The following is a 16,081-nucleotide window of genomic DNA, read 5'->3' as shown; positions in this document are numbered from 1 at the left end:
ATTTGCAATTGAAACTTGAGAAGGGTTTTCAAATTTTTCAAATTTTTGAGACTTAGACACATGGTTGGTCATATGATCTGTGGCACCCGAATCTACAACCCAAAAATCATGCAACATATTTATTTTAAGAGCAGTTTTAAAGGCTTTCATGATACCTTGCATGTCCTCTTGGGGTACGAGTTTCGTGTCTGCCAAGAACCCTGCAAACTTGCCGAGCAATGCCGTCGAGTTCCCTTCTTCTATGCTACCAGCATGATCACTTCCAGCACCTACTTTCTTGCTTTGAAGATATGACATAAACTCGTTCATGAGTTCAGCTGGATTCGCTGTGAAGTTCTTGAGTGGATCTGGCCCATTGGAGGTGGAGTTAGACGCATGATTCGCTCGATGTGAAGTACGGTTCATCCTTTGCACACCCTTGCTGTCCTTCATGAACTCAAGCTTTAACTTTGTGTGTAAAATCCAGCATGTGTCTTTGACGTGAACCGTATTATTGCAGTGTTGACACTTCAAGTTCGGATGCTTTCCTTTGTACCTCTTTTCGTTGGTTATATATGCCCTAGCCTCAGGTACACTAGTCGTTGTACCCATGTTCATGAGTTTCCTCCTTACTTCTTCCCGTTGAATCGTCGCACACACACTGGTGAAGGAAGGAAGCTCAGTGTTCATAAGTATGTGACATCGAGGGTCTTCATACGTTGAATCAAGACTAGACAAGAGTTGAAATATCTTGTCTTCTTCTGCTCTCTTTCGTAGCAGTGCTGCGTCGGTTGTATGAGGGCGATAGATTTCCAACTCATTCCACATGCTTTTCATGCTTCCTAGGAGTTGCACAAACGATTTGCCATCTTGCTGCAGATCAGAGATGTCCTTCTTTAATTGGAAAACCCGTGCAACATTGTTTTGGCTGCCATATATTTCCTTGACCGCTTCCCATAGCTGGTACGAGGATTCTGAGTAGCTGAATATTTCAGCTAATTTACGTTCCATGGAATTCAAGAGCCATGACATAACCAGCTGATCCTTGCTAAGCCAGGATTCATAGTTTGGTGACGAAGCATCAGGTGTTGGAGAACAATTTAGAAACAGAAATAACAGAAATACAGAACTTGAAATATTTATACTTTATTACTCAAAAATACTTGCAATACAGAATGATACACAACGACTATAGAAAATTAAATATGAGAATATCAAAAGTACTAACTTGATTACAGAAGGTAGAGGCTAGCATAAAAGCTATGTCCTTCGAACAGTAATTCCGTCCCACTCTTGTGCTTGTGGTTCTACAACGTCTGCTCGACCAGGATACAACTACCTAATCCTACAACCCGCACTGGATTATAGAATTCTAGCGAATTGCTTTGTGTGTTTACTCTCTCTGGAAAGTTTGTACGGAAGAAAAGGAAGAAGAAAGGATGATCGATGATGAACTGAAGACTCCAGTTATATAGGCTCTTTCATACCTCTTCAAATACCTTTTGGATGTATCTGAAGCTTTACAACTCTTTACAAAAGGTTGTATCTTTAATCAAAACGTTTTTAATTAATTTAATTAAAAACTTAATTCGAAATTAAAACTAATTGATCAGATTAATTTTAATTCTTAGGCCCCAAGTGCCCCAAGGCCCTTGTCTTGATTAATTAATATTAATATTATGGTATAATCATCAAGCCCAATCCACAGAAATGGTGGCCCAAGCCTCAATTCCCATTCCAAGTGGTCCAACACATAACTAATATTGTAGAAGACAAAAAGTATATAAAGGTACTTTGGAATCTTGTTTTCACCAATGTGGGACAAGAGTCTCAAAACTTCCAACAATACCCCACATTTTGAGACGACTATTTAGTCTTAGAGAAACTAAGATACGAGAGTAAACAATAGATGTGACATACATCAGGAAAGGTGTCTTTTGGACTTGAACCTACCTTAGTATATACTTATCGGATTTACTAGATGACGCAGTGAATATAAAATCTTGAATTGTTCATCTCCGCAGTAAACCTAGACAATAAGCAAAACATATGCCACACCAACACATCGCAAATTCATACGTTTGTGTTCATTTTGGTCCTGAACAAATCCTGGATTCATGAGAGCTTTAGAGAATGTAGCCATATAAATCTCATAAATGCGACCCCACATTTTTTCTCATATAGGTGATATTGATTAAGAATAAGCTGCTACTATTCCACTTGACTTACAAGTATCAATATCATTAAACTAATGTATCCTATACTCATCAGCAGTCACCACACTTCTTCCATCATAGGAATGGGTATGTAAGTGTGTTTCTTCTTGAATCTAGCCAAACCAGTTGGCCTATTGAACCTAGACCATGGGATCTCCAATCAACTAGGTTAGGTTTCCATTTAGCAGTTTCATTTTACTCTATTGGCTTTAAACCCATTCCCCTCAATGTATGCTTAACTTGCTCTCTAGATAAGCCTTTAGTAAGCGGATCCGCAATATTATCTTTTGACTTGACATAGTCAATAAAAATTACACCACTAGAGAGCCATTGCTTTATTGTATTATGTCTTCGTCTAATTTGTCTAGACTTCCCATTGTATACACTATTTTTAGCTCGATATTGTGCAGCTAAACTATCACAGTGTATACATATTGCCGTTACAGGTTTAGGCCATATGGGAACATCTTCCAAAAAATCTCTTAGCCACTCAGCTTCTCCTCCAGCCATATCGAGGGCTATAAATTCCGATTCCATTGTTGATCAGGCTATGCACGTTTGTTTGGAGGATTTCCAAGATATTGCTGCTCCTCCTAAAGTAAATACATATCCACTTGTGGATTTCGTATCACTGCTATCCGATATCCAATTCGCATCAGTAAATCCTTCAAGCACAGGAGGATACCTTGTATAATGCAATCCATAATTTATTGTATGCTTTAAGTATCTCAATACTCGAATTAAAGCTTCCCAATGATCATGCCCAGGATTGCATGTATATCTACTCAGTCTACTTACTGAGTAAGCTATATCAGGCCTTGTACAATTCATAATGTACATAAGGCTTCCAATGACTTGTGAATATTCACGTTGAGATATAGCATCACCACTATTTTTCTTTAGTTTGCTATCGGCATCATAAGGAGTAATTGCATCTTTACTTTCCAAATGACCATACTTTCTAAGTGTTGCTTCTATATAATGGGATTGCGTAAGAATATAACCTTCTTGGTTTCTTTTGATTTTTATACCAAGAATCACATCAGCTAGACCAAGATCTTTCATATCGAAACTTGATTTCAATATCTTCTTGGTCCAATGTATTATCTCTTTGTTAGTTCCCATTATAAGCATATCATCTACATATAAACACAACATAACGCAAGCATTATTTTGAGTTTTTGTGTAGACACACTTATCACACTCATTTATCTTAAAACCGTGTGTGATCAGAACATGGTCAAATTTTTCATGCCATTGCTTTGGAGCTTGTTTAAGCCCATATAGCGATTTCACAAGTTTACACACTTTGTGTTCTTTACCTTTAACTACAAACCCCTCGGGTTGTTCCATATATATTTCCTCATCTAAGTTTCCATTTAAGAATGCAGTTTTTACATCCATTTGATGTATTTCCATGTTATGGAGTGCAGCTATAGCAATCAATAATCTTATTGAAGTAATTCTCGTTACAGGTGACTATGTATCAAAGAAATCCAAACCATGTTTTTGACGGTATCCTTTAGCTACCAAACGAGCCTTATATTTGTCAATTGTACCATCTGGTTTTAATTTTTTCTTAAAGATCCATTTGTACCCAATTGGCTTATTGCCAGGGGGCAAATCGACTAATTCCCATGTATGATTTTGCATAATGGAATCTATCTCACTGTTAACTGCATCCTTCCAAAATGGAGCTTCAGGAGTGGACATGGCCTCCTTGAATGATTGAGGTTCTGTCTCGGTTAATAAAGTAACAAAATCAGGCCCAAAGTCCTTTCGGATTTTTGTCCTTTTACTTCTTCTAGGTTCAAGTTCTTCTTCTTGAACTCTAGACGAGGTTGAACCATCATCATGTTCTCTAGGTTCATCAGTAACCTCAGATACATCATCATGTATTCTCTTTTTCAATAAATTAGACTTGCCTATTTTGTATGGAAAAATATCCTCAAAAAATATTGCATTTATAGATTCTATAATAGTATTGACATGTATATCACTTATTTCGGAATGAAAAATTAAGAATCTATAAGCCGAACTATTAGATGCAAAACCAATAAAAACACAATCAATAGTTTTAGGTCCTAATTTTGTTCTTTTTGGCAATGGAACTTGTACTTTTGCCAGACAACCCCACACTTTAAGCAATTTAAACGTAGGGGTTCTTCCTTTCCATAATTCATATGGTGACTCCTTTCTCGTTTTAGGTGGAATTCGATTCAAAATTTTATTTGCAGTAAGTAAAGCTTCACCACACAAATTGTGTGGAAGTCCAGAACTATTCAACATAAAATTGATCATGTCTTTAAAAGTCCTATTTTTCCTTTCGGCAACACCGTTTTGTTGTGGTGTATAGGGGGCTGTTGTTTGATGAATTATGCCATGTGTGGCACAAAATTCAGCAAAAGCATGAGACTCATATTCTCCTCCCCTATCGGACCTTAAGACTTTAATCTTCTTGTTAAGTTGATTTTCAACTTCTGCCTTATATGTCTTAAACATATCCAAGGTCTCGTCTTTGCTATGAAGTAAATAAACATAACAATACTTACTGAAATCATCTATAAATGTTACATAATAATTCTTTCCACCACAAGTTGGATATGATCTAAAATCACACAAGTCACTATGAATTAAATCTAACAAATCATTGGATTTTTCATGCACTGATTTAAAGCTTTGACTTGCAAATTTCGATTCTGTACAAGTTTCACATTTAACATTATCTAGATAATCAATTTTGGGCAGCAAACCTAAATTATGCATTCTAAAAAGAGAACGAAAATTTACATGTCCTAACCTAGAGTGCCATAAATTAGACGAATCAACAATATAAGCAGAAGCATTATTTATTTCATTCATAGCATTAGCAAGTACATTGAGTTTGAATAATCCATCAGCAAGGTAACCATTTTCCCACAAACATTCCCCCTTTCGTTAATACAAACTTATTGGACTCAAAAACTAGTTTGAATCCTTTATTACTAAGGATAGGACCAGAAACAAGATTCTTCCTTATATCGGGGACATGCAGTACGTCAAGAAGGGTCAATTCCTTTCCAGAAGTGAATTTCAGAACACACTTCCCTATTCCAGCCACAACAGATGAGGATGCATTTCCCATAAACAGCTGCTCGTTTCCCTCTATTTTCTGGTACGAAGAGAACATATTTCTGTCACCACAAACATGGCGAGTTGCACCGGTATCTATCCACCAATCAGCATGGTCAGATACAAGGTTGATTTCAGAAATCATTGCAGCCAGGGCATCCACATTGTTTTGAATCAGGTTTGCGCGGTTGTTGTTGCCTTGATTTCCAGGACCTTGATCCCTTCGATGGCGACATTCTTGAGCCCTATGGCCTTGCTTTCCACAAACCCAGCAACTTCCCTTGATTTTCTTGAAGTCTTTGCCTTTCGCACCAGGGATAAAGTGGTTTTCCTTCTTCTTAGTTTTCTGGAATTTTGGCCTTTGCTTTGATGAACTTCCTTCAACAACATTCGCCTTGGCTTCCATACTCGAAACCAGGCCCTTCTCATTCTTTCTGTTATCTTCCTCAATTCCCAGCCTTACAATGAGATCCTCAAGGGTCATCTCCTTTCGTTTGTGCTTGAGATAACTCTTGAACTCTTTCCAAGAAGGTGGCAGTTTTTCGATAATGGACGCCACTTGGAAAGACTCATTGATTACCATCCCTTCAACATGAATGTCATGGATGATTTTCTGGAGATCTTCAGTTTGAGAGACAACAGACTTGGAATCCACCATTTTGTAGTCCAAAAATTTGCCCACGACAAATTTCTTTGAACCAGCATCCTCGGTTTTATATTTTTTCTCAAATGATTCCCACAGTTCCTTGGCTGTTTTGCACACCACGTAGACATCATACAATGAATCATCTAATGCATTAAGAATATAGTTTCTGCAGAGGAAATCATTATGTTTCCAGGCATCTATAGTCGTCAAAGTTTCTGCAGAAAAAATATTTTCTCCATCTGCAGTAGGTTCAGTCTGGTGCACAACATTAGCCAAATTCAAGGTTGTCAGATAAAACAGCATTTTCTGCTGCCATCGTTTGAAGTCTCCGCCCTTAAATTTCTCAGGCTTCTCAGAAAGAGGTTTAGTTCCAGATTGTTCCATACTGTTCGAAGATTGTTGGAGAACAATTTAGAAACAGAAATAACAGAAATACAGAACTTGAAATATTTATACTTTATTACTCAAAAATACTTGCAATACAGAATGATACACAACGACTACAGAAAATTAAATATGAGAATATCAAAAGTACTAACTTGATTACAGAAGGTAGAGGCTAGCGTAAAAGCTATGTCCTTCGAACAGTAATTTCGTCCCACTCTTGTGCTTGTGGTTCTACAACGTCTGCTCGACCAGGATACAACTACCTAATCCTACAACCCGCACTGGATTATAGAATTCTAGCGAATTGCTTTGTGTGTTTACTCTCTCTGGAAAGTTTGTACGGAAGAAAAGGAAGAAGAAAGGATGATCGATGATGAACTGAGGACTCCAGTTATATAGGCTCTTTCATACCTCTTCAAATACCTTTTGGATGTATCTGAAACTTTACAACTCTTTACAAAAGGTTGTATCTTTAATCAAAACGTTTTTAATTAATTTAATTAAAAACTTAATTCGAAATTAAAACTAATTGATCAGATTAATTTTAATTCTTAGGCCCCAAGTGCCCCAAGGCCCTTGTCTTGATTAATTAATATTAATATTATGGTATAATCATCAAGCCCAATCCACAGAAATGGTGGCCCAAGCCTCAATTCCCATTCCAAGTAGTCCAACACATAACCAATATTGTAGAAGACAAAAAGTATATAAAGGTACTTTGGAATCTTGTTTTCACCAATGTGGGACAAGAGTCTCAAAACTTCCAACATCAGGTACTTTGATGCTTCCATTTATGAACCCCAACTTGGACCTTCCACCTAGCACCAAAGACACAGCTCTCGACCAAGGCAAGTAATTAAACTCATTCAACACGACTGAGCTTAATCTTTGATTTGGGTTGACGTCCACCTCATGCACGTTCATGGAGGAAGGCACCTGTGAGCTTTCAGCTTCGGATATCAGCAGATTATCTTCAGACATTTTGAGGGTTGAACACGCTCGAATAGCAGTATAGCAGACGCAGGTTAATTTTCCTGCTCTGATACCATATTGATTTTCAAGGATTGAATTGTATTTCACTCATAAGTTCTTTTACAATTGTACAACAATATATAAGAGGATTAACCTCTTGCTTTACGCCACAACAGGTGGCTTAGGAAAAATAAATAACAGCCCCTTAAATTAAGGGAGTTGACAACTTAGATTAAGAAGTTGACACCCTTGAATTAAGGAAGTTGTCTGGCTTAGGGAAAATAAATAACAGCCCCTTGAATTAAGGACCGTAAGCTTCCCTTAATATTCAGAAACCGACTTCCAATAGTTTGCTTGAAGTGGGAGTCTTGCCTCACAATGGACCTCACAATGGGTTTACCTAAGAGCATTTGTATGGGACTAAAGTTGGTGGGACTATTTTTTATGCAGATGGACATAGACACACAGCTCCAGATTTGCTTCAGTATGCAGACCTAGAAAGATCACTGTTTATTTGCATGCAACTGTGCAAAAAATGTTGTTTAGAAACATTCCCGGTAAGCGTTTACTAACCAGTTGGAAAAATCATATTTTTATATAAAAATTGTAGAATATAGTTTTATTGTTTAGCAGTTAGCTTATGGTGCTACTTTTTGTGCAGGATGACTAAGACCACAAGCTTCTGGTGTGATTTATAAAGATGCATATGGTATTAGGCACCGTGCATACCTAAAGAGGAACTCAAAGAAGAATGGAATCGTCTTATCAGTCCGTGTGATTGGAAGCACTTAGTTGTTGATGCTGAGCGGTGTGGGGCCTGCCTTCCATTTCCGAGCCCACGGCATCTAGGTGATAGCGGACTGCCCCATGGTCGGCCAGGGGATGGCGGATAATCCAATGAATATTCTGCTCATTCCTTCACCTCAACCAGTTGAGGTCTCCCTCGTTCAAGTTGTGGGCATCAAACAGTTTGGAAGCTACATTGAAGGAGCTAGCGGATTGACCCTTTCCATTCCTTCGGCTCATAGGCCACTTTAAGCACTTTTTGAGTCAGGTTTCCATTTCTTTACTTCTATTCTCGTCTTGCCAGCCTTTGCATTTTGGGCTAAGATATTAAATTTTTGGGTAAGTTTCATCGGGCCCAATTACCATAGGTAGGGTTACAAACAAATGATCAATAGGCTTCAAGCCATAGTTTATACAACTTGATATGTATTATTATTCTCAAGCTATATTTTCTATGAAATATTTTCAAATGATTCTATATAGTTTTAGATATAACAAAATGAAACAATTCGCCATCTCAATTTGTTTTCGCTTTTGCAGCCTGAGCACCATCCTTTTAGAGCTTCACCAAAAATCATGGCTTGGGCAGTTGATACTGTAAACGAAATTGTCAATAAAACTCTCAGAGCCGGAGTCATACTTGAAAAAATCATGGGTCCACTCTCCAGAGGCCATCTAGCGCTGAGGAACACAAACCTTAATGACAATTCATTTGTCACCTTTAACTACTTCAAAGAACCAGAGGACTTAAGGAAGTGCATTGAGGGAATGAAGACCATTATCGATGTTGTGAACTCCGATGCCTACTCAAAGTTCCGTTACAAATACATGCCGGTCGAAGCTCTCATTGACCTGATGTTGGCTTTACCGTTGAACAGAAGGCGAAAACATGCCAACGTTACATTCTGTTTGGAACAATTCTGCATAGACACTGTATTGACCATATGTCACTATCATGGAGGTTGTCGAGTTGGGAGGGTTGTTGATAAAGGATATAGGGTTCCTGGCATTGATTCTCTTAGGGTGGTTGATGGATCGACGTTTTATCGCACCCCGGGTACTAACCCTCAAGCTACTGTTATGATGCTCGGAAGGTAAGTGTGTGTGTGTGTGTGTGTGTGTGTGTGTGTGTGTATATATACACATGTGGAATAGTCATGTTAAGAAAAATAATAAAACTGGCATTTTTGTTTTGTTTTTTTTTTTTTTTTTGTATGTGGTGCAGGCACATGGGACAAAGGATTCTGCATGATGGATTACTCCGTGGATCGAAGAAGAAAAACTGATCTGATCACCCTTGTTTCCCAAAGAGAGTAGATTAATGATTGTTGGAATACATGTCACTCAGATATTTGATTAAAACATTGTATAGAATATAGATTGGAACCTTAGGAGTTAATAATCTATATTGTTGTTCTCATATTTTATTTTCCTATCAAAATATATAATTTCCAATTAGCTAGCCCCCTTGTGATTATTCAGTTCACTAAGACTGTTGATGCACAAAACCGGAGGGGTCTTGGAACAACGTAAATCCGACCGTGAATCTGCAAGAAAGTAAATAATACAAGATGTATCGTGGTTCACCCCAATGTTTGGGTTACGTCCACACTGATATTGTATTTATCCGAGATGTTGAAGAGGGAAAGAGAGAGCCTCTTAATAGAGAGTGAGGCTTTTGAGGGTGGGAGTCAGGCCTAAGGATTGGCCTTTCCCAATGAAGAGAGTGAGGAGTCCTTTTATAAAATAAGGGCTCCTCACTTATTACATATTTGCCCCTTCATTTATTACATAATTACATTTGAGTCCCCCAAGTATTTATACGAGATCTAAATACGGAGACCCTAAGTATGATATAAACAAAGACCAAAAGGTAAGCATTTCCGCTTCTGTTTTAAGAGAATAGATAGGAAGGAAACAATTAGGTGCGGATGCTAGAAATTGTAGATAGAATTTGATGATCTAAAGGCTGCTCATGCTTCATGTTGTGTGTCATCTACGAGAAAATTTGCACTTCGTCTGTTGTTCCTTTGTGACCAATAGGTCACGGGCTCGAGTTATGGAAACAGTCTCTTTGCAATGCAAGAGTAAGGCTGCATACAAATGCACAAATACAACAAACGTTTCCCCTCTCCCAATCCTCACAAAACAAAGAGCTTTGTTGACTCGAGATCACCATTTATCCATTGCATGAAACTAGTGTCTCACATTTGTGACATCATAATTCATATGAGTAGTACATGACCATAAATATAGACCCCATTGCAAGAAAGTTGTTTTTTCGAGTGCTAGCTAGGCTTGTTCTAGTTGTGATCATTTTGAGAACTGACTTGTAAAAGGAAGATTGAAAATTTGTATCAAATAAAGAAATGCATTGCTCTTAATCATGGTTTGGTTGGAAAGAGAAATATACAGACACACTAGGTAAGACTGAAATGAACACATGTCTAACTAGCAAACTACTAAAGTTAAATAAATTTGGAGATTCAATAATGATGGCTAATTTCATTATAAAAGTGAGGAAATTTTGTACCCAAGACACAAAATGCTAATAATATACACATGAAAAATGTTGGTTAGGTCCAAAGCTCGAAACCTTCTAATATAATTACACAAAAAAAAAAAAAAAACATAAAACCACGAACATTTGATAGGAAAAAGAGAGTAGAGGGATAACCTGAGGATATGCTATAAAGCCACTGCAAAAGCAGCCCTTGATGGATGTCCCCAAAGCATAATCCTTTCATCTACTTTCTCCTGCTTTCAACTTCATTGCATGGACTCAGAGAGTGGAAGAATCTCACATGAAAGGATAAGGCATTTTCAAGGCTCAGATGAGGAGGAGAAAATCTAGCAACAGGGAATGAACTCCAACCAAATAAAGCCTCTGCAAAAGCAGCCCTTGATGGATGTCCCCAAAGCATAATCCTTTGGATATGCTGTTTCTGCTAACTACTTTTATTCCGTCTCTTCGACTTTTAGTATTTGATCCCAAATCAAACAACTTATATAACACGTACCGGCAGGGTCATCGTTGAAAACCCAGAAGCAGAAAGCAGAAGCAGCTATGCAAGAAGTGCTTGTCTAATAAGCAAATCAGTCATAGGGCTCCTCCCTCTTGGCAGGCACTGGTGTATGGTGCAACTACAGTCACTTTCATTGACCTGCCAAAGGAGAGTTGCCCTGCGATTGCTTTGGCTTAATGAACTGTGCAGTCTGATCATGCGGCAGAGATGCAGTGCATACGAATACTACAAGGTATAATAGCCAAGGTTGACTATCCGATATACGTAAGTGTTTTGTACATACTTGGTACAGCTTTAGTGAATTTATTTTGGGTTGTTTATGTAGTTTCAATTTTTTCATATTGCCTAATAAGTTTGAAATCGTATGAATTATGTCCTTGAGTTGGTTGATTGTCTGGTCCTTCAATATTAAATTGGTATTCTGGCGAGGCATGGAACCGATTTATAGGCTCATGAACAAAAAAGCCCACCGTGTAGCTTCGGCTTAAATCAGTGCGTTATCCCAGAACGACTTGTACAAATGGTGCGGTGTGGCCTATACACCCAGCTCAGAAACAGGTCCTACATATGACACGTTATTAGCTTAATGAAATTTTGGACGTCCCAACATATGAAAGATATAAATTGATGCAAACTCAATATTTCAAGGTGAAATAAGAAATTTGAAACCTCATAGCTTATTTCGAAAATCATCTCAAACTTGAAGAAAGTAAAATATAGTTGGCCTATTAGTTCTAAATGTAGGACGCAAAATCATTTATGGATGCTATTCCGAATCCAAAATACAACAAGTGCAAGGGAAGATAATAGAGTTGTGCATCATCCATCTTGCTCGCTTTGTGTTGTTGGTGGGGCATGAGATGATTTGGTTTTATGAGCATCCTAATTTAATTGTTGAGCTCGTTCTAGAGGATTAGCTATACTATAAAATTATGGTATGGAATACTATTTTTTATTTCATCTTGATTGAACACAAGATTTTTATCAGGGCCCAACTTAACCCTATCCTCTTTTGTACGGTTTCTTCCTTGTGAGTTGTTTTTTAACTAAGCACGCAAAGTTGCTTTTACCATGTGGGGTTTGCACAACGCAAGAGCACATGTGTAGGGAAATAGTGTGATTATTGTCGGTGGAAGCCATATAAACAAGCAGTTACCAATTTCCCAAGCGAAACGATTTTGTAGAAAAATTTCTACAGCTACTTTGACACCAAGGTAAGTGGACTACTAGACAAATAAAACCACTTTTTCAAAGTGAATGATGTTTTGCTTCTTTTTGGTAAAGTTTGTTTAAGGAAAGAAAGCAAATTAATTAATAGTTTGGGGTAATATTTGGTAATAGCCAGATCCCCCCACACCTGGATGTGTTGAATGGGCTCGTGATTTTATGTTCCACTTCATTCCATCTTTCTCAGAATGTCGTTCTCGAAGACTTTGCAGTCGTTCATTTGACAATCCTCCATATACTTACTGAGATTTTTAATGGCCAGTAATGTTTTCAAAAACCCTACTTCTCTGTAATGATCATGCAGAAGATGTGTTGATCTTGATACATAAATATTCACCGCATATAATTAAGAACTGGTAGAAGAAATGTTACATGACTGACGTTTCTGCAGCTGCTTTCTTCCACTTCTCACCTCAAAAGAAAAAAAATAAAGCTTTTCTGCGAGCTTCACCTTCACTTACAATTGCATGAGAATGCCGGCGCTTTTCCGGTACGAGATATCACAGGGCAAAGAGAGGCTGAGAGTCTTAAGACCCTTTAGCTCAAAATTCTTATGATTAGGCCGACTGGTCATATTCGGCCTATGGCTGTCTTGTAAGAACCAGGCCCTCAAAAGACCAAGGGAAAAAAAGAGAGAAGATTGACCTTCAAAAATTCGAATTCAGTCCAGAAATCGTGGGTTCCAAGCAATCGCGCGCAAATGGGCTTGGGATTGGTTTGAGCTTAATTTTTTAATTTGTTGAACCACTTGAACTACAAACTTTTCTTTTCGAGCTTGGGTTCAATTAGTGGAAAATCTTGGTTAATTGTAAGCATTGAATGAATATTAAGGCGTAGTATAGCTATCAAGAATAAAAGCTCATGTTATAGGTCTAGTCAAGGAAACCACATGATCTTAATCGTTTGCCCTACTTCAGGGTGATAATATAGGCTAATATAATTTCAAATGTAATAGTTCACTTTTAATAAAAATTAAGAAAGTGTGAAAATTTACTGGAAACATCTTAATAAATTAAGGTTATATTCTTGATCGCTTTGAAACTTTGAACTTAAGATTTTCTTTTTCAGAATGTTGGGAAGCCCAACAATCCTTATTACATTTCATATACAGATTGAATAAAGCTTTCTGACAAAATATATTCATGTCTTACTTTATTTTTTAGGGTAACTACATTTGACACTCTTACGATTTGAAGTGATATTTAAAATCGGCCATAAGATTTCAATCTTCTCACATTGCACCGTAAGGTTTTGTAATTGTATTAATTTATACTTTTTGTCTACTGAATGCCTAATTCTCCATTGAACTTATGAGTTTTTTAGTTAATTTGGTACAAATATGGCATTCATGTCAATCCAATTAGGGGTTACACACTCACCATATCATACATTTAATGAAGATTCAAATAATTTGTTTGACAAAAGACATAAACTGATACAGTTTTAAAACTTCAAAATATAATGTGAAAAAGTTAAAACTTCGTGCTCTAATTTAAAAATCGCCAAAAACCTAACAGGTGCAAAATGTGGTTAGCCCTTATTTTATATACGTATAGAAGCAATGAATATTAGAGTGATATTTGTATACCTTGTGGCCCAATGGTAAGCATTGGCTAACTAAGTAAACTTTGTTTATTTTTTTTATATATACAAGCGACATTGTGAAAGAGGTGAGAATCTCAAATACAATAATGAATACTAAATGTTCTTAAAATAAACCACCTAAACTTGAAACCGAAACCAACAACATTCTTTTTTTTTCCTTCTTATAAAATAATAACTAACTATAGTCTATAGTCAAAAGAGTGTGAATATTGTTTATTTTAAGACATATGACTACTCAAAGCACATATGATTTTTCCTGCTTACACATTTGAAACTTGGAATTCTAAAACCCTAAAGGTATATTCAAAGGTGGATATGGAAATCAAACCAGAATTTTTTCAAACGATAAATTTTGTTAGATTAACTACCAACTGAATTAGAACTCATGCCGTCATGCAAGGGTCAACACTTTTTCATTATTGTGATAAAAGATCACTTGCAAAAATCAAACCAGATAGATTATGACGGATTTTGCATGATTAACTTGAACTAAATATCTTTCCCAAATAAAATATAAAAAATTGAACTAGATACACACAAATACAGACGGAGGTGGATTGTCTACTCTCCCATTTTTATACTCTTCCCATTTCCTTTTGTTTGTGTGGTCACAGTTAAACCACGTCAATATTTTATATTGATTTTTTATAAAAATAATAAAACAAAAAATAATAAGAATATAAAATATTGACGTAGCTTAACTGTGACCACACAAAACAGAAGAGGATGAGAAGAATATGGAAATAGAAGGGCAGACAATCTCCCTCTAATACAGACACAAACACAGGGTGTGAACCGTGTGATGTGATCAATCAAATGGTTGTTGTTTCTTTATCTTTAACTTTATCTTTTTCTCTTTTGCTTTTTTCATCTTTCCGAAACATCAAGGACATTTCTAGCTAGTAGTAGCTGCTGACTTTCTCTTTGTTCACTTGCTCTTTTCTGATTTAGGGTTTCTTTTTTCTTCACTTAGTATAATACATGCGCTCGACGTTTTTTCCCCAAATAATTAAACCTAAAAATATAGATTTTTTAGCTAAAATGATAAAATAATTTTTCACTTTGGTCTCTGACAATGAAAATCTATAGAACTGAACTTTAAGTTTGTTCATTGTAAATCATTTTAGTCACTTTGTGAATAATCTATCAATCTCCTCATTATATTATCACGTGAGTATTTTTGTCAAACCAATCCCTCCACTTAACGAAGATATTGACTTATTTTTCACGGAATTACCAAAATCATTTATGGTAGACAAACGCAGTAATAACTTCTATTGATTTTCAATGTTAGTGATCCAATAGATAAGTTGTATCAATTTTAGTGAGTATTTAGGCTAAAGAGGCAAAAATATATGCCAGTTTTTTTTTTTTTTTTCTAATCATTTTTGGCTCGAAAATGATGTTTTTAAAATTATTAATATTGTACCCATTCAATTTTGGACCACTGATATTAGATAGAGATAGAGTGGGCAACTTTTGTAAACCATTATTTGCTTGAAAGATGAAACAATGATGCTGATTGCTGACATCAATATTATACCACTCCCTATAAAAACAAATTTTTCTTCCTCACTTCCATCCACATCCATTCCACATCATGTTGGTCACATATATCAAATTATTTATTAGTTTCACACATATTTCATGTAAGTTGGCATGAATAATGTGCTCACTTAGTTACATCTGAATTCCAATCCCCCGTTTGACACACATAATTGATAAGAAGAGAAAGAGTTTTTCTATGTAAAATTTAACCTAATTATTCCAAAAATTAACACAACGAATGCATTTCTGGCCACAATTACAGAAACAAAGCAAATTAAGACGGTTGGAACCTTTAATAAATAATAAATAAATTGGTTTTTAGTACAATTGGCATGCAAAATTTGTACATCGGCACAATCTATGGAAATTAAAAGAACTATTCAACCCTCAGCTTTAAGTAAGTTGGAAGCATTCATAGAGATTACAGAAGCAATGTTGGCCAGCACCGATGATGCGGGCCACAAAGAAAAAAAAGGCCCCTTTTGCCTCTTGCTTTCTCTTGCCGCGTCTGCCTTCCACAAAAAGACATACATCACTCTGCCGGTGCTTGGCAATTATGAGATTAAAGTTTAGCGCGT

The 16,081-nt window shown here is 36.6% G+C and overlaps 1 protein-coding gene and 1 non-coding gene across 2 annotated transcripts; both read left to right on the top strand.

The window, feature by feature from the left end:
* Positions 1-8,673: 8,673 nt before the first annotated feature.
* Positions 8,674-9,383, top strand: LOC139187537 (protein HOTHEAD-like). The gene is made up of 2 exons (XM_070825823.1): positions 8,674-9,191; positions 9,323-9,383. Exons 1-2 carry the CDS (start codon positions 8,674-8,676, stop codon positions 9,381-9,383), a joined length of 579 nt encoding a protein of 192 aa, XP_070681924.1.
* A 1,797-nt stretch (positions 9,384-11,180) lies between these two features.
* MIR399J (microRNA MIR399j) lies at positions 11,181-11,303 on the top strand. The gene has a single exon (NR_120966.1). It is a non-coding gene; the product is annotated as a microRNA MIR399j (primary transcript).
* The last annotated feature ends 4,778 nt before the right edge of the window (positions 11,304-16,081 follow it).

Source organism: Malus domestica, chromosome 07, assembly GCF_042453785.1.
Source record: "Malus domestica chromosome 07, GDT2T_hap1".
Lineage (NCBI taxonomy): Eukaryota > Viridiplantae > Streptophyta > Magnoliopsida > Rosales > Rosaceae > Malus > Malus domestica.
Note: the sequence above shows the minus strand (reverse complement) of the source record. Positions and strands in the feature narration are given on the sequence as shown.